The following is a 17,745-nucleotide window of genomic DNA, read 5'->3' as shown; positions in this document are numbered from 1 at the left end:
CCCACCCCGTGTCCCCACGTCTTGTCATCGTGACACTCCGCGCTCCCTTCAAGCCACTCACATCTTCTTGTGTCATCTAGATTTGTTCCTTTCCTGACGTCGGTTGTGGCTTCCTTGAAGATCTTCAGGCTCACACCATCCGTCACGCGATCCATCGCTGGGGACAGCCATCCCAATTCTGACACCCGCAGCTCACCATAGCCGCAGTATCCGTACGCTCTTGATAGCCTCGCTCAGCTAGCACGCAACTCCTGGGCAGATGCCGACTTCCAGCACCTCATTGCGGGGTTCCCAGAGAACACCAGGCAAGATGCCGATGCTCTGATCGCCCACGTCCAGGACTTGACCCAACGGGACATCAAGGCCGTCTATCTCAAGCAGCTCCAAGGTAGGTTCCAAAGTTCATCCTTCCATCTTCTAGGCCGGCTGGCATTCCTCTGCCTGTCTCTTGTCGCACCACTTCTCTGGCTCAGGGATCGCGCCAGCGCTGAGCGCCGGATCCGCCGACAGCGCGCTGCCCTAAGTCATTAGCGTGGATCGTCAATAGGTCACTCGATGATCATGACCACCTGAACCAACGTCGAGATGGTGATAGTCGCCTTCGCTATCTGCCCCTTGCCGACTGATAGCACCATGGCCGTCTACTGGAGCTGCGCAACGTGTCCACAGTACTGGCATCACCAGCTATCTGTGCTCCACTGTCTTATCAGCTGCACCTCGCTCATATCCACTATTGCAACTAGCATACTTTGACTAACACTTTAGCAGGCCATCTTTGGACAACAGGGTTCCGTAATGGTGACTTGAAGACACCTCTGTTTGAGGATGTTGTTCCCACTTTGGAAGCATGGAAGGCTGCCGGCAAGACCCTAGCCATCTTCTCATCGGGGATGTGTGCAGGCGCAGCTCCAGTTCTTTCTCATTATGTTCGTGACGGCCAATCAACCAAAGGACATCAAGCACCTCTTCTCCGCCCATTATGATACGGTCAATGCAGGCCCGAAGCTTGAAAAGGCGTCATACGAGAAGATCTGTCGGGAGCTCAACCACGACGTAACCAAAGTTACCTTCTTCACGGACAATGTCAAAGGTATGTTGGAATCTAAGTATCCACTGGGTCGGTGTTCAGGTGAAACACGACACCCTCTCGCATCCCTACACGTCAGCGCGCTATTAGCCTGGCCGACCACACCTCCACACCACCACATCCCGACATCCAATACCCCACCAAACTTTCCTTCACGTCACGCCTTCCCTTTGACGCGGCACTTTCCACATGATGGATGGTCCTCAAATTTGCTCTCTCAACCACGAGCTTACGCCTCATCGTCTCGACAATCATTCATCTCAACATATCTCATTGCTGACTGTATTACCCCCATAGAAGCCGAAGCCGCGACCCAAGCCGACGTCTACACCATCGTAGTCGACCGCCCGGGCAACGCGCCGCTGTCCGACGAATCAAAGGCAACTTTCCACGTGATACATGAGCTCACCGACTTGCCGTGAATATCAGAACTATATGCAGCTGTCGATATATTGAATCTCACACTATGACCTGCTGAGGACGTTCCTGGAGATGACACATGCAAGGCTTGCAATACAATCCAAATCCCCGCGTTTCACATCCCGTCCGCTTATCTCATCTCATATATCTCACGTGACATGTACACATTCCTCCCCACCACACCACACCACACGACCAGCCGCTCCCGCTCCGCTGACCGCATTCAGATATGTGCCACACAACTCGCTTGCCCGCACTGGAATGCTGACACAGACCGCACCGCCCCCGCGTTTCACAAGACTTCATGCATAGCGGTTTTGGCGTTTCGAACGGGTCGAGGGGTAGCAAGATGGTGGGGTGGAAGGCATGAACGAGTGTAGATGTGCGGTGTAGAGATGGGTATGTGGGGTATGTATGCGTTGGGGTGAATGCGATGGGCAGATGTCATGGGAGGTGTGGAGCTGCTTTTGTGAGTCGGTAGTCATGGGCAGATGGACAACCATGGCGCTATCACGATATATTGTGGTGGAATGGAGATTTCATATACATATTTGTTCCATAGTAAGAGGGGGGGGGGTATAGACCAAAACCAATATACTCCGTGTCATCACTTGCGATGGAAAAGTGGCCAGAGTGCTTGCCTGAAGATATACACAGGACATTGCTGTCGTAGTCGAAGCCTAGCGACAGTGTGTATGGCTTCAGGCTGTTGGATGGATGGATGGATGGGCGGCCTGCGGGTGCGTCCTGGTCGCTTTCCGTCGTAGGTGAGAATCTGCAGTACGTGTATGCCTTAACGCCTCGCCAGTACTAATCGTACACAGCTGGCGAAGTATAGTCTCAGCATACATACTTCACGGGACTCGTGGCGAGTCAACTCACTCACTTACTTGCTTTATGTTTTTTTTTTGGCAATTTTCTCAACCCATACGCCCGTACACCTCGATCATGTCAAACATCCATTTCCGTAGATGTGTCTTCGCGTGCATGTGCGTGTGCGGGTGGGGGAGGTGGAATTTCATCATCGTGTGATGCGCAGATGTCGAGCAGGTAAATGTGTTTGGAGCGTGTGATATGCAACTTGAGTGTTTGAAGGGTATGTGGAGATGTGTGTTTGGGGACTTCAAGCCGTGACGCAGATGCACATTTTTATGTACGTGTGCTTTGATGCTGGGGAGTGGCGTGACGATGGGGTCTGGAGACGGTGGGGTGATGTGATGGCGAGAGGAGATGCAACACCAGAGTATTGGGGCCGGATAAATTCTTGAAGAAGAGCACGCGCATGTGTAAAGCGCATGTTGGGAAATAGATGAAAACAAGTGATTGGAGTTTTCAGGTGATCTGATGGGAACAATATTGCGTGGTGGGCGATAGAAGTAGTCTTGATGTATTATGCACATGTTCAAGTAAAATTAAGTAAAGAAGATTTACGACGAGTTTTGCAAAGCTGCAAAAGTAGTTGGAAGTATTTTTTAAAGTCCGCTTCCTTCTGACTACCATAGCAATCGTTCCAACCAAACGCCTCATATCTTTCGTGATTCATAGTGGGTTCTGAGGCATGAATTTAGCATCCACACGTTTGCATCGACAATGCTATGAAGTTATTACTTACCCGCAGATTTTTTTTCTCAATACAGTCCATACATTCGCGAGTATGCGTCGACAACAGTCGTCATCCAACTGCGCAGATGTGCCTTTGCGTGGACGTGAGGGTGTGGTAGGGAGAACTTCATGTTGTTGGAGAGATTTGGTGGATCTATGTTTGGTGATGTGTTGGAGTAAAACGTTCAGTGTATAATTTTATTGGGATACCGAGAACGCCACGGGGAAACTTGCTGGTATATATTTCCCCGTCATGTCGTGTTCTAGATTCATGTGTACACTGGGGAAGTCGTCTTGAGGTGAGGTGAGGCGAGATCTGGAGATGGTGGCGTGATGGCGAATTGCTCTGGGAAACTGTTGCTTTAGATGTGAATTTCAACCATGCGGCTTAGACATATTTAGTGAATAAAAGTATTAAAGGCGTCGTTGTACAGTGTGTATGGTTTCGTAAATGCATAGTCATAGTGGATGAGGGTAGTTATGCATGCAACGCAGAGAGTGCGAACATCGGCTATAACACGCTTTGTGACTCCTGAAAGACTACCTAGTTACCCGGTTGCTAGCCATGGTGCAAAAGGATGTTGCTACCATCGCTGGGTCCTATTCCATTCTAATTAAACTGGATGAAGCCCATTTATGATTTCAAGTCGCTCGATGTCGCGCAACTACAATAGCTTTGACTGCGCTCGCTGTGGTCTACATAGTGAGGCTGAGAGGAAGGATCCATTGAGGCTTATTGACGTGCCTCTCACGTTGCAGATAAAGCGAGATTTAGAAGCTTCAGAAAGTTACCTGCAGAATGAATTCCTCGCTTGCGTGTGGCTTTTTCTAATCATTTTCTTCTTATCTTAAACTACTGTCGTAGTCTAGCTATATCAGCTTCTCCTCGATTCTTCTACAACCTGAGAGTGTGTCTTGTCTGATCAACAGACAGGACTTGGCCAAGGATGGCTAATCACCCAACGATGAAAGTGCAAACTTAAACCATAGCACGCTTGTAGACCCACCACTACATCTTTTGTAAGAAGAGATGGCTCGGATTTCTGCGATGGCATACTTTTTATTTCATTTCAATTGACTTGGGCGTGCTTGCCGTACGTGTTTATGATGAGTCTTTGGTAGATGGCATCACTAACCTAGGAATCTGTCAACCACAAATCTCAGCAAATACGGGTTGCACAGGCCATTAGTTTTGACTGCTCTTGCTGTGTGATGGCTGTGGCGGGGCTGTAACATTTCAGGTAACCTCGAAGGACCTAACGTGGATTGCTGACGTGCATCAAGCGATTGGCGTTTTGTGCATGGGTCTCAGCCTCGACGACGTAATGAGTCGCTGCGGCTGAAATCAAAACACGTCAACCACTTCAACTATAGTTCGTCCATCAACATACATCTCTTGATCCATCCTTCCCGCGTCCATGGCAGGATACATCGTTAGCCTCATCTTCGGCATGCACATGCGCACATTGGGCGACGTCTTTACGGACAACGGCGGATGGCGGCGTATATCACATATTTCGCAGAACCAGACACCTTTTCTAAGCGTGTTCGACTTCAGTCATATTGGCAAAGCAGAGACTAAATATTTGATGGAGACAGGTGGCCAGCACAGGTCTAGCGAACAACTGAAAACAGAGCTTCGAGCGCTCCCAACCCAAGAGACAGGGAGTTTCAGATTCTATATCGGTGAGGACACTGAAGATGGAATGGAATTGAACAAGGAAGTTCTTGGTATACTGAAAGAAGAATCGGCTACAAACCACTACCGCTTTTCGGGCTTGCCTTCTTTCACAAGGCTGAGGTGCCAATGGAATTCACAGTCTAGGTTGGTACCCTGGCGTTCAATGTCCTATGGGACGTCCTTTGGAACGACGAACTTTGATAAGAGTCTTTCCGATATATCGTTGTGGTTCTTAGCCAGTTTAATGCGCTTTTCCAAGTCAATCTGTGTTGCCAAAGATGACCGAGGCTGCTTTTCAGGTAAGGCGTGCGACGACACTCTACTCATACATGTTCTGACCATCTTCAGTCTTCATAACAGTATTAACTGAGACTACCGTCCTGGACCGAATCTTCCCGAACGATTCGGCCAAGGCAGATCTGGGCGCTCGTTATCGTCCCAAACAGGCAGACATTCATCTACGCCTCACACATTTCTGTGATTCTCTGAAGAGCGAAATCACAGCTGAACCTTTCAAGGAGCTCTGGAAAGGCACATATACGTGTGAAGTTCTGATACAGCTGGTGCTCATGAGCTTCTGCCGAGTCAGTCTTGCTCAATTGTCAGAGTTTGTCGATGATTACCAGCAATTTCGTACCATTTTTCGCGAGACAGTAACAGATCCTCGCCGTACCACGATAAGCATATCCTCGACTCAAGACATCGTGAGAGACGCCTACTTTTATGAAGAACTCCAGGGTTGCGTATCGGACCTCAGCTCCGCTAGCTTGACTTTGCTCGAGCTTCTCAGTATCAACTTCAGAAGCCCGTCGCAAACCAGCTTTGACTACCTTGCTGCCGATACCCGTGCTATCTGCTCGGACTTGACAAAGACATCAAACCGACTCTGTAATAGACTGGGCCAACACATCGAGCTATTTCAGCTGCTACGTAGCTTCAAAGAATCTCAGGGTGTCTGGATCCTCGGTCTATTGGCGAGCATTTTCCTGCCGCTGTCACTCGCAACGGGTCTTCTCAGTATGCAGACCCGCCTCGTGGATCTTCACTTGATATTTTACGACTTCTGTGGAGTGATCATCCTGATTGGTACTCTTGTGCTCATAATCATCGGTTTACTGAATGTGTACGCTCGCTTAAACGAGCAGATACTCAAATCGAAGACTGATCTCACGTTTCGCCGTTGGATTTATCCTTCGATCGGCGTTGGGTTCCTGGTGTGCTGCCTTATTACCTGGTGCCTGTTGTTATCGAGCTTTTTGGTCGGCATGGTGAAGAGTGTGGGGCTAGGCCTGAAAATACTGGGGTATGGTGCCGCTGCTATTGGAGGTGTGGTTCTGCTTGTAGGGCTTGGTGCTTCGGCTATATGGATGTTAATTAAATAGTTCTAGAGATGAGCGAGACGATACTGCTTCAATTACGGCGCTGTTGAGTATGTATGATATCATTGATAATAAAGCCAGATGGGTATAGACGCGTTAACTCAGAGTCATAGGCGCCAAAGCCTCAGATCTTCCTCCCGCGCCATGCAGATGCTTTGCGTTGACGCGATATTGTGTTCTCTAACTCCTTTTCCATGCCATAAATCCCTGTTCAGCTGGACTGTTCTTCCTTGAGCTCCTGTCCCCCAAAAACTCAAAGCGGTGGACTCTCCGGCCGATCAATAGCTAACGAAAAGTAGTAGTCCGTGAGCGCATTCATTTCGTCATCCGCATGAGTCGTATTCTGCTCATCCAGCATATCTTCGAGCACGTGTCTCCCAAAGCGCCTCAGTGAAGGGACATTCAACTTGACTGCAGTCCTCGCAGGCTGTTCTACGCACTCGTAACCTAATGCGCCAATCTCCCAGACACCAGCACAAGAGTCGCAAATGAGCGTTGTGGTGGCGGGTGCGACAGGATTGACGGCGTGGCAGCGGAAGCACTCGAAGGAACAGCGCTCGCACAAGACCGCTTCCTCAGTGTCATCGTTGGCTGGGGAATGCCGGGCTGGCCGACCGCAGTGTGTGCACTTAGACTTGCCAGGCATAATGCGAGTCGTAGCGTCGATTGCTGCCCACTGTCGTCGAAGCTCATCTGGTATGCGATCTACGCTTCGTCCAGAATCGCCAATTTCTTCGCACGTCATCTTGACCATGTTGTCCCTGCACATTGGAATATCACATTGTGGCCCAGGGCGTGCCACCATGCTCAGCTGGAACTCAAGGGCTTGTTCACGGAGGTATGGCGCGTCAATACCTTCATCAAACGGTCCGGCATAGTTCGGCCCTTGGACAACTTGCGTGACAGGCAGATTGCCCATCGGCGCAAGTTGTAGTTGCTGACTTGTGAGAAGATCGTTGCCCTCATCAACCCCAGACTCAATTTTGGGAGGCCTGTCGATGACTTCGCCGGTGATTGAGTCGTAGTCACAATCGACGCCTTCGTAGGGAATATAACGTAGCCTTTCCATATCCTTCGCTTCGCAGTCATCTCTGCCGACATCCAAAACGTTGACAGATCCGTTCACTTCGCCTAGGACCAGCTTGCTGTAGTCAGGACTGAAAGCACCGGCCATGATACCAGAGTTGAAGGTGACAATATCCTTCACAAACGTGTGATCATCGGAGCGAGTGACGTCCCACGCCTTCACGACACCATCTGAGGACCCGCTGTACAGTCGCGTCGAGTTCTCGCCCCAGGACAAAAACCGAACACCGGTGTCTGTACGCTCATGAGGTAAGCCATCTTGCAGGGGCATGAGCGAACGTCCATGCGACAGGACTTTGAGGGGACTATCCGAGTTTCGCAGGTCCCAAACATAGACGCGACCATCGGTGCAGCCGGCCGCAATCAGGTGCTCGTCCTGTGGCGACCAGACGACGTCATTCATATCCAGGGCCTTGCACTCGATCTCCAACGGACAAGAATACCTGTCTGACAATCTCTCTTCGTAGAGGCGAATTACTGATCGTGTACCTCTGTTCACGTTGCTTCCTGCCACGCAGCCGGCAGCGAATAAAGGCATGTACCTTCGATTCGGATTGAACGTGATATCGAACACATTCCTGCCAGAGCCATGGATCGGTATTTGGACTTGTGACTCTATATCCCAAAGACAAAGATCGCCATTGGTATCGAAAGCATCGTCTTCTCGAACATTCGCCCCAAAGCCAGCAAGTAGATAATTACCGTATCTAGGCTCGAATTGGAGTGCCTGGGGAAGAATGCGCAAATCGGAACGCGATTCAGCCTTGGCGGAATTGAAGTTGATCTTGCCGCATTCCCAGGGTTCATCTTCGTCCAATGTGACCAGTTTCACTGCAGCGCCAGAGGTCCTTTTCGCTGCAGTGGCCAGTATGCCAGCATGCTTACGATTGACAACCAACATTTCAACCTCAGCTTTTTGTGTGAACTTTGTAGCTAGATATGGCTGCAAATACGCCGGGTCCAGGCCCCAGACGCAGACAGACCGGTCATAGCCAGCGGAGTACATGAGCTTCCCGCTCTCCGCAAATGCGACTGCAGTCACTGTGGTGTAGAGGTTTGGATCCTGCGAAACAAACATAGCATGGCTTGAGTTGGCGCCTGATTGTGTTCTCTCGCGTTCTATGGTATGCCCAGCAAGCTCATGAATAGTTGCATCCGATAGGTTTCCGAAGAGGAGATTGTTGGGCCGATTGTACTGCATTGAATCGACGTCTGTGACTGCAACAGCACCTGCGGCGAAGCGCTCCCCGTCTCGAGACCAAGCGACAGTGTGTATATCGCTGGACGCACCGGTCCACGTAGCTAGGGGTCCCAAGGTATCCGTGATTTTGTTCTTGTCCTGGTAAGTCACGGGTTTCGAAGCTGCTTGCCACCCTCTCCTCGATCCAATGCCCAGCTCCCGCTCACGTAGCATCGAAGACGTAGTTTCAGTATGCACAGCCTTCTTGGATTTGGGTGGGCGGGTTGCACCGAGTCGAAGGATCTGTGGTGCTTCTGCCACGCGACCCCCACGCGCATCGTTCAAGAATGACGCGATCCCAAGAGAGTCACGAGCGGGTAGACGCTGCTTGAGAGTATGTATGAGCCGTTGGAGCTTCGAGTCTGTCACGTCTTTCAGCATCGTACGGAGTTGACGTCGTTGTGTACTATGTGTGCGCCTTTGGGGGAAGGTGGAGACTTTGGCAACTGCTCGCTCAACATGAGCCACTTCTACTGTGCTGAAGTCCACGTGAAGGAGCATCCCTTGCCAGCCACGACTTGCCGACTGCTCCCACTCCCAGTCTTCAGGTGAATTTTGGAGTAGAGTACGCTGTGAACTGTCGAGGTAAGGTAGCTTCGTAGACTTGGCGTTGCGAAGCCCCTTGTTATCTGCGATTAGCGCGATGGCGGCGTCGTTTGTGTCGAAATCCATATCCAGAGGTGTGTTGATGACCACGTGGGCTTCGGGTAAGACTATCCGCTCTTCAGAAGGGGATGCTGATCGCATCGGTATGTCTACTTCTGCTGAATTACGAGCAAGATCCTCGTCTATACCAAATTGGACCGTCCCAAATCTTTGTTGTCTCATGCGCATCCGAACATCGTAGTTGATTGGGGGCGCGCGGCGTGGGCGTGCTTGACGGGTACTAGAATCCGTCCCTGACGAGTAGTCATGCTCAATGATTTCACGCGCAGGAGCTGGTCTTGGTGCAGCGGGATGCAGGTCTGCTGCTGGGAGATGATCCCGTGGGCCAGGATTATCCGCGTACGCGGATGCCCAGTCTATAGCTGCTTCTCCCGCCCATTGTGCCGGCAATTTCAGAACTGCAGGGTCCTGAGATCTGTCTCTCCGATTCGTCTTTGTCGTGTATTTGGATTGGAGAGTATGGTATGGGCGTCCAGGGTAATGTTTCTGAAATTCGGCCGTGATGACTTTCCATGAGAACTTCTTGACCTCTTTTAAGAATATCAAGAGGTGCTCTTCCTCTTCCGAAAGCTGACTGGTGTTCTTCGCGCGTCCAGTTTTTGGGGGAGCAGATGTACCTGAGGAACCAGACGAGGGTTTCTGGACAGCCGCAATGTTCTTTGCAGTGGTTCGCGACTCTGCCGGGCCGCCCGAGACCACCGCGTCGGACATCGGACTGTCACTGTCGGCTTCGACAGCCATTGCACCGGAAAAGTCTCCGCTTTTGGGTGGCTGAGCCCTAGAAGCTGGAGTGCGGTTCAATGGAGTTTGCGAAGGAAGCTTGGGTTGTGCTTGAAGCTTTGACGCAATCTGAGCACGCGGGCCTCTTTCAGCGCTGACGTTGTTGTCCTCGATATGTTGCGATGCTTGTGCCTTGTTATGTGGTATCTGCACTGAATTGCGACGCGCAGCTTCGTTTGCTGAAGACGAAATCGACCTGGGCGTGTCGAAGCTGCCTACATTGGACACGCGCCCAATCTGTACGGGTCTTGGTCCGGTTGCTTCCACTTTGTCTAGTAAGGACGTAGTTGTACCATTTGACTTCAGAGCTGCATTCATGTACTGCACGGATGGATTTTTATTCGTCATGTTCGATGACATGCCCTGGTCTGCCTGTCGACTCGGCGTGGGCCTGGGTTGTGGACAGTTGCTTGTTGCTGGAATGGCGTGGGTTTGGCGATGCGTATTCTGAGCTGGAGGGCCATGGATGTGCATCTGCCCTCCTGGTGTTGTTGTCTTCCTCTTCTTTGGCGGGCGATCCATCGCATCAGCCTCGTACGAGCCATCATGCGTGTCCGTGTGAAGGGGCACATGCGCGTTTAGAATTGCGCTTGTGGTAACACCCGTGGCGTTTGGCATGTGGCCAGAGCTTGTGGGATTCGTGAGGCTTTGGTTTTGTTGTTTTGGTGCGCTCGAATACGCGGGAGGGTTTCGAAGTGTTGTTGCGGGGACGGGTACGCGTGGGGGAGCAGGTGGTACTTTCGGTGTTGAATCGAGAGAGGGTCTACTTGAACTAGGTGGAGGCACCGTCGTTCTCGGAGGGTTGGGCAGCGCAGGGAACGACAGGATTCTTTCCTCTTCATCGTCTGAATCTAGGGTCAGGTCCACAATACCCTTGCCCCAAATGCTGCGCATGTTAGAGCTGGTCGCGATTATATGTGTGAAGTTTGAAGCAGTGCGTCTTCGTTCAAATGTTGATATGTAGAGGAGGAGAGAAGAATAATAAATCAACTTACCCCAGCAACATCACCGTTGTCCAGCCAAAATGTCGCGTCCATTTAGACGTGCAGAGTGAAGGTGAATGTCGCGTTAAGTGGTTTGCGACCGTGCGTCATTTGGGGCAACTGCAGCTGAACTAGCGCGATTTCTTGACTATTTGCCAGCACCTAGCGCAGAAACAGTCTCACCTCCCACTCGCGTCTCACTTACCTCCTATTTCCCTCCCACTCATCTTGAACTCTTACTCACTTCAGCAGGTTCTATGCCAGTCAATTTGGACACGGGAGACAACTACGTTTACCTGCTGTCACATGTGCAATCTGTTAAATTGAAACGTATGTTCTGCTAATAACTTCTTAATTGTTCTCATGTACTGCGGCTAGCTACCTAATATTTCTGTTTGCTCAAGTCATCAACCACGCCACCTTCTCGGCTATCATGCACTGCAATTCCGGTAACAGGAACCTCCTCACCTGGCGCAACATCCTGAGGCACCGGTGGGCCAGTGAAGTGTTTGCCACCGATGAAGTACCATACAACACTAATGGTAGCAAACCCAGCAAAGACCACACTTGCGTAATTCATTGTCGCAGGCTCGACAGGCAAGCTGACAGGCATGCAAAATAGCACAATTGCGAGACAAATCCAGACAATCATCGCAACATTAATGGCATATCCGAATCGTCCCAGAGAATAGGACGAATTCTTGACGGCGTGACGACCTCTGATGACGGAGATGAGGATTGGCATGCCGTACGATGCGGAAAGACAGATGGTGGCGACACCTGTGAAGGAGTTGAACGCAGCGGACGAGCCAAAGTAGATGAGTCCGAGGAGGCAGTCAACGGCTGTCGACAGCAGAAGTGCACCAAGAGGGATGTCGAAGCGCTTGTCGACTTTGGCCCATAGCCTTGATCCAGGAATAGCGCCGTCTCGAGCGAAAGCATACGTGCATCGTGAAGCTGCTGTGAGCGCACCAGTACCAGCGAAGAAGAGAATCCCAAGAATCAGGAATAGAAGTCCGAATCCTCCGCCGGCAGATCCAGTCACGGTCTTGAAGAGCAGTCCGATGGGCTGTCCATTCGCGACGTCGAGGAGAAGCTGCACATCTGGCAGAACAAACAGGATTGGGATCAGGTAGATGACACCAGTGACACCAGCTGCCGCGACCGAAAGCACAATCGCTTTGGGAACCTCGCGCTCTGGGTACGCGACTTCTTCACACATGGCAGCGACCATTCCGTACCCGGTGAGTGTGTAAGCAGCCTGGAGTAGCCCGACAAAGAACGCCCATCCAGATGGCCTAAAGGTATTAGCACTTCTGTCCTCACCAGAATTACAGTTCAGCACTCACCATCCACTCTGGCTAGCATCATAGTGCGTAAACACAAACTTCGCATCGCGCTTCGTGTCCGCCATGCTCAACAACACCACAAGGATGATAACCACACTACTCGCCGTCCAGTAAATGCAAATCTTGTTAATGAGATCCAAGTACTTTGCGCCGAAAATATTCGTGAGCATGCAAACCGACATGACAGCCCAGAACATCAATACCGTCTGCCATTGATTCGGCACAAAGTCCTCATCCCACAGCGTAATCGCTGACAAGATGAGTTGCCCGCCCGAGAAATTGATCGATAGCGTGACAGTCCAATTCCCCACGAGCGTCAGCCATCCAGTAATCCAGGACGTAATCGGCGCCCATTCGCGCGTACTCAGCATCGCAGACCAATAATACACACCACCAGCAGTCGGATACACGGCGCAGATTTCCGCGAGTGACGCAGCGATACACAGCGAAATCAGCGAGACGAGGACCCAGCCGTAGAGCACGGTGACGGATTGGCCGTCGGTAAGCGTGATATACAGCGTGGTTGAGAGACCGAATGGCACGGCCATGATGGCGAACGACAGCCCGAGGACGCTCATCATGCTCAGGTTGCGAGGGAGTTCGGATTGGTAGCCCATCTTTGCGAGCGCGGCGTCGGCGCTGGGGTCGGTCGTTGAACCTCGTCTGGGGCCTGACATGCTGCCGGTGATGGAGTTGCTTCTTCTTTTCATCATGTTGGCGGATGGTGTCGGGAGAGAACCTGTGCAACCTCGAGCGTGGAAGCCGACTCTTCTCAATGTGGATGTTGCGACGCCGCGCGAGTGGTTTGCGTGCAGCAAGGTAGATGCAGGTGGTAACACAAGACCAGGAACAAGCAAAAGATCTTAAGTCCCAAGAAACCCGCACGCGAGAAAAGTCCAAGGTAAGTCGCGTGTCTATCCCAACGCTGCGGGGAAAACAGTCTAGATCCGAAGCCACGCTGCAACCTTGCTATCGTTCGCGCAACGCCGCAACACCCATCAAACCCGCAAGCCCCTATGATAAGCTATGCGCCCTTTACCCAATCGCCTGGATAGACCGCAATTGTTATCGCATCGCGCTCGCCGCTGTCAGATGCGGCTTGTCACCGATCAGCCGCATGCGTCATGTCCCCCATGTGCCGGCTAGACATGCCGCAAAAGCGGGTCAATGTCGGGGCGCTTCGTATCTTCTGCGGTAGAATTGTGGAGGGCGGAGCGGATGGGGAACGTCAAAGACAAATAGGGGTTCGATTGAGAATGTTGAGCTGGATAAAGGTGTTGGAGTCCTTACTGTAGACATGATTTGTACTTTTTGTTTGTTCTTAAGGGAAGCGGATGCATGAAGCTATCTGAATGCATTGGGTATACTGCAAAGTGTTCAACGCCGCCTTTAACTTTAATCCGAGCATGTTGCTGCTTCTTTCGGGCTGTTTTGTCCTGTAGTGAATAGTGATGAAGCCTCACAATCTCTTGACTCTGCTGAGAGATCCTGATGGTCTCGTCAAGATGAACATATCTCGCCACTTTCCAGCGATGACTGGCTTTCCATTACATCCTCCTCCTGGATGAGGGTCACCTGTTTGACCTGCGTTAGAGGTACAGTCTCGTCTTTTGTCGGCATCAAGTACTTCTCATAGAAGTCAAAGCATCGTTCCTCGCCGTCATGCCCGTCCTTTGAAAGTTCCAGTATGCACCTCTCGGGGTTTATAACGTCGGTAATGGTGGAGCATTCCCGCAGCCATTGTTTTGCAGGAGTAGAGAATGGGTCAGTATGAACAATGTAGAAATGACGATAGTCGCGGCGAAGGTCCATGTGTAGAGCCGTATAGTAGCGGATCATGCGCAAATTAGCCTTCTCATGGCTGCGAGCGAGCGAGTTGAAGTAATCGATAGGCTCGTTCTTAGCAACGACGCGACGTTCCGACATGATGGGAAACTTGTCGGCTTTTTGACTCAGTGGCAGGACGGGCGAGTCTTGCTCAATGTACTCGGTGTCACTGAGAAGTGTGTAGAGCTCAGCTCGAGCCATCGCGTCTGATTCGCCGGCTTCCAGTGCCTTCGCCTGCTCTTCACACTTTGCGAAGAGGTATTCCATGAGCTCTGGACGCACGCAGATACGCCAGTGCAGATTGATGTTGTCGACCTCTTGCCATGGGTTTTGGGCATACTCGGGATCGCGCAAACTCTCGATCTTCGCAATGAACAGCTTGACAATCTCCAAGGCCTGACGAGGCCGGACCTCGAAAACATCATCGGTGATGTAGATAAAGCCCCCAGCTGGAAACAACTCTATACACTCTTGGCATTTCTCAGGCGGAGGGAGCGATGTAGCAGGATCATACTCAATGCCTTCCTGCCTTCCAACCGACCATACGCGGACCTGGTTTCGCAGTACTTTACCAAAATCCTTCAGCTCCGAAAAAGATTCGAAATCCGGATGTACCTGAGGTGCTCGTCAGTACGTAATAATTTGCTTGTCCAGCTTGTAGACTCACAACCAAGATACCGGAGCTGGACTTTTGCTCAACGTGTTCGCGCGCGTACTGCCTCCAGGCACCTTCAAAATAAGCGTTGCGCACTTCTACATGATGTAGCATAAGCCAGCGAGTCATGAGCTCAAGTTCCTCCTGGTTATCGACAGGATGGTATAGAAGGAACGCCTTGCGATCGAGCATACTTTTCTCTCCCTCGTCCTGGCTCCATTGGAACATATGCGAAAAATCTGTCTTCAGCACCTTTTCAATCTTGAGTTTCATCTCCAAACTTGTAGGGACTGTACGAGGTGGAGTCGTAGGTGCCTTGAATGTGCGCAGCCTATTGCTTACAGTGGAAAGTGGTGACAGCGCGGACGGAGACTGGTTTTGTTCATCAACCGTTGGCCGACGTAAAGGCGCGGATGGCTGCTCATCGGTATCATGCATATGAGTATCTACTGCTTCATCGTGATGCATGCGTGACGCGTGGCCAGCTGTGAAGTGCTGCCTGGGCTCTTGCGTAGTTGTAGCAATGGCGTCTAAATATGATCAGTTGGTGACAACATTGCAACGGATATTGGACGTACTGAGATCAGTATTGGGATGATTAGGGTCGGTGTGTAAGAATCGGCATTGCTCCGCTGAAAACTTGCAAAGCCCCCTGAGAAAGTAATAGCACGGCGAGGAAGATTTGGAAGACTCACGTCTGCGTCCCAAGTCCGCAACGACGCCTGTATCGTAGTGGTGGAAGCTGCACAATTCGTCCGATTTCTCGCAGCCTCCATTAGCCCAGTACCAGCAGGTCTTTTTTACATTCCATCCAGCGACTGGTCTCTGCCCGCTCGGTAGTCCTTCTTTGGGCCCTGTGGGGATCGGTCCGGTGTTGCGATTAGTGCTTGGTATCCGGCCTGCACTGGGGCGCGCAATTTCTTGTCTCTGCTCACTCAAGGGTTTTTCGTCAGGGTCTATGCGTATCGGTGCAGTGTCATTTTCGATTGGTAGCCAGCCCGTGTTGTAGTGTGCATATTTGCATTCCGCATCAGTTTTCCGACATCCACGCGGTCCTGTCATCCAGTAGAAACATGTCACTGGCGGTATGCGCATCTTCGGCGGTAGCTTCCCGTCAATATTAGCGACTTCAATGTCACGACCATTGCCGTCTTTGTTGCGGTGCAGATATTTGCAGATCCTGGCGGTGTAAGGGCAATTGCTGCTAAGTCTCCATTCAGGACAGACTAGAGGGAGTTTATCCTTTTCCCAGTCGTGCATGAGGTCAAAATATTGATGACCACCTCTTCCAGTAGACTCATCTTCGTCCGATGACTCCACGCGACGATTCCCAGTCTCACGACGTGAGTAAGGGTCATCAACTGGACGCGATGGCTTCGGTTTGACCAGATTAGGAGGACCGGAACCAACGAACTCGAGGACGGTGGGATCAGGTGTGCCCTCGTAACGAGACCGTTGTTCAGCCTTTGCCCTGAAATGGGCTTTGTTATACAGTACGCCCTTCGTGTCCCATTTACTCCTCTGTGGCTCCTGCTTTTGATTCGTGAATTTGATCGGAGGAGCTGCCTTAGAAGCTGTTCCAGTCTTCCTCGACGACGGTGGGACTCCTGAGACATGTGCTTTACGAGCACCGGTGGAGACTGTTGTGGTTGCGGGTGTGGTTGCAGGTGTGGGATTCTGGGCTGAGGCTGCTCCAACAGTACCAATAGAGCGATCTGGGGCTGACGTAACGTTTTCTGTTGATGTGGTCGCTGTCAAGACTTGGATAGCGGACTCACTAGGACGCCTCTCAACTTGTTTTACTACCGTGCTATCTGATGTCTTGGAAACTACCGGTGCGGTAAGTGTCCTTACAGGTTTAGCTGGCTTCTGTACTGCGGCTTCTACTGTTGGCTGATTTGCGGCTGGCGCTGCTGGCTGGGGTGAAGGTTTTGGGACCTTTTGGCGTGAACGCGTGGGTGCCAGTATCGGGCTGGCAAGACCTGTTGCCTTTTTGCCTCGTGACTTTGAACGGGTCTGGCCCTTCGCCTTTGAGGCCAACTCAGCCAATAAAGAATCTGATGAGTCGTCTGATGCTGTGTCATCTCCATCGTCTGTCGAGGATTCTATGAATGGTGTACGAGCCGCTGGTGGGCCTTCAGCAGCAGAGTCACGTTCGAGTTGATCTAAAGTGGGTGGCTGTCCAAGGGGGTTTGAGTCCTGGCTATCTACAAAAAGACTGTTGTAGACTTCTTGATTGTGGGTGGGGACTGCTTCTGATGACTTGGACTTGGCTTGACCGGCCAGGTTTTGCTGCCTTTCAGTGACATCGTCTTCGCTGCTGCTGTCTTCGACGACCCGCTTGTTGCGTCTGGGTCTGTTACGTTTCTTGGCGCGCTTTTGCTTCCTGGTGGCATGGAGCCTCTTGTGTTTCTCAAATGCTTTTTCGAACGCATCTTCGTTGTCCTCGGTGAACTTTTGGAAAGCCTTTGAACCCATGCGCGCTTTTTGTTTTGCCCAAGGGGTTAGCAATCCTGTCTCCTCGAGATTGTACTCTGGCTCCCATGTGCAATCTTTCATAGGGTAGCCTTCCCATTCAATGAGGTACTTCATCACGTCCTCGCCTTGCTCGTCCTTGCCCCATCCTTCTGAAAGGATGCGTTTAATGTCGTAAATCTGATCATGTTGGCTTTCTACGGTCGAGGTGAGCGAGATGTTATCCGTGTCATACTCCAGGTCCGACCCGACCATTTTGTGGAAATGGTCGACACTAGGTGTTGGTAGTTAGGGTCTCGTCGCTGATTGGTTCAGAGCTTCGAGAACATTGCCCCGCCTGTGACTAATTCGCTGCACACCCGATCGCGCGCATGAACGAGACACCTTTGTTCGCAAGCGGCTGTCGTTCTGGATATGAATTACAGAGGTGTGGCGTAGTCGCGGAGTGTGAAGAGCTGCGTTGCAAACAGCTCCCGGAATGGGGCGCGAATAGGTGAGGAAGGCGCACTAACAAG

General features: G+C 51.4%; 7 protein-coding genes across 7 annotated transcripts; 2 read left to right on the top strand and 5 right to left on the bottom strand.

Annotated features, from left to right (window-relative positions):
- Positions 1-924: 924 nt before the first annotated feature.
- SNOG_01626 (hypothetical protein) lies at positions 925-1,509 on the top strand (the record flags this gene model as incomplete). Its single annotated transcript, XM_001792210.1, has 2 exons — positions 925-1,090; positions 1,385-1,509. 2 exons carry the CDS (start codon positions 925-927, stop codon positions 1,507-1,509), a joined length of 291 nt encoding a protein of 96 aa, XP_001792262.1.
- Positions 1,510-2,025: 516 nt separating this feature from the next.
- Positions 2,026-2,620, bottom strand: SNOG_20015 (hypothetical protein). Its single transcript, XM_001792209.1, has 2 exons — positions 2,398-2,620; positions 2,026-2,331 (listed from the first exon to the last, which is right to left on the bottom strand). Exon 1 carries the CDS (start codon positions 2,530-2,532, stop codon positions 2,428-2,430), a length of 105 nt encoding a protein of 34 aa, XP_001792261.1. The 5' UTR covers positions 2,533-2,620; the 3' UTR covers positions 2,026-2,331; positions 2,398-2,427.
- Positions 2,621-4,269: 1,649 nt separating this feature from the next.
- SNOG_01625 (hypothetical protein) lies at positions 4,270-4,541 on the bottom strand (the record flags this gene model as incomplete). The annotated part of the gene is made up of 2 exons (XM_001792208.1): positions 4,270-4,336; positions 4,501-4,541. 2 exons carry the CDS (start codon positions 4,539-4,541, stop codon positions 4,270-4,272), a joined length of 108 nt encoding a protein of 35 aa, XP_001792260.1.
- Positions 4,542-4,560: 19 nt separating this feature from the next.
- SNOG_01624 (hypothetical protein) lies at positions 4,561-6,172 on the top strand (the record flags this gene model as incomplete). The annotated part of the gene is made up of 2 exons (XM_001792207.1): positions 4,561-5,089; positions 5,139-6,172. The coding sequence occupies 2 exons, from the start codon at positions 4,561-4,563 to the stop codon at positions 6,170-6,172; spliced, it is 1,563 nt and encodes a 520-aa protein (XP_001792259.1).
- Positions 6,173-6,422: 250 nt separating this feature from the next.
- On the bottom strand, positions 6,423-10,978 carry SNOG_01623 (hypothetical protein; the record flags this gene model as incomplete). Its single annotated transcript, XM_001792206.1, has 2 exons — positions 6,423-10,178; positions 10,937-10,978. The coding sequence occupies 2 exons, from the start codon at positions 10,976-10,978 to the stop codon at positions 6,423-6,425; spliced, it is 3,798 nt and encodes a 1,265-aa protein (XP_001792258.1).
- Positions 10,979-11,306: 328 nt separating this feature from the next.
- On the bottom strand, positions 11,307-12,986 carry SNOG_01622 (hypothetical protein; the record flags this gene model as incomplete). The annotated part of the gene is made up of 2 exons (XM_001792205.1): positions 11,307-12,222; positions 12,274-12,986. 2 exons carry the CDS (start codon positions 12,984-12,986, stop codon positions 11,307-11,309), a joined length of 1,629 nt encoding a protein of 542 aa, XP_001792257.1.
- A 564-nt stretch (positions 12,987-13,550) lies between these two features.
- Positions 13,551-17,485, bottom strand: SNOG_01621 (hypothetical protein; the record flags this gene model as incomplete). Its single annotated transcript, XM_001792204.1, has 4 exons — positions 13,551-14,652; positions 14,768-15,045; positions 15,451-16,432; positions 16,610-17,485. 4 exons carry the CDS (start codon positions 17,483-17,485, stop codon positions 13,774-13,776), a joined length of 3,015 nt encoding a protein of 1,004 aa, XP_001792256.1. The 3' UTR covers positions 13,551-13,773.
- Positions 17,486-17,745: the final 260 nt, after the last annotated feature.

This window comes from Parastagonospora nodorum (assembly GCF_000146915.1).
Source record: "Parastagonospora nodorum SN15 chromosome Unknown scaffold_2, whole genome shotgun sequence".
Lineage (NCBI taxonomy): Eukaryota > Fungi > Ascomycota > Dothideomycetes > Pleosporales > Phaeosphaeriaceae > Parastagonospora > Parastagonospora nodorum.
The sequence above is the reverse complement of the archived record's forward strand: the minus strand, read 5'-3'. Positions and strand labels throughout refer to the sequence as shown.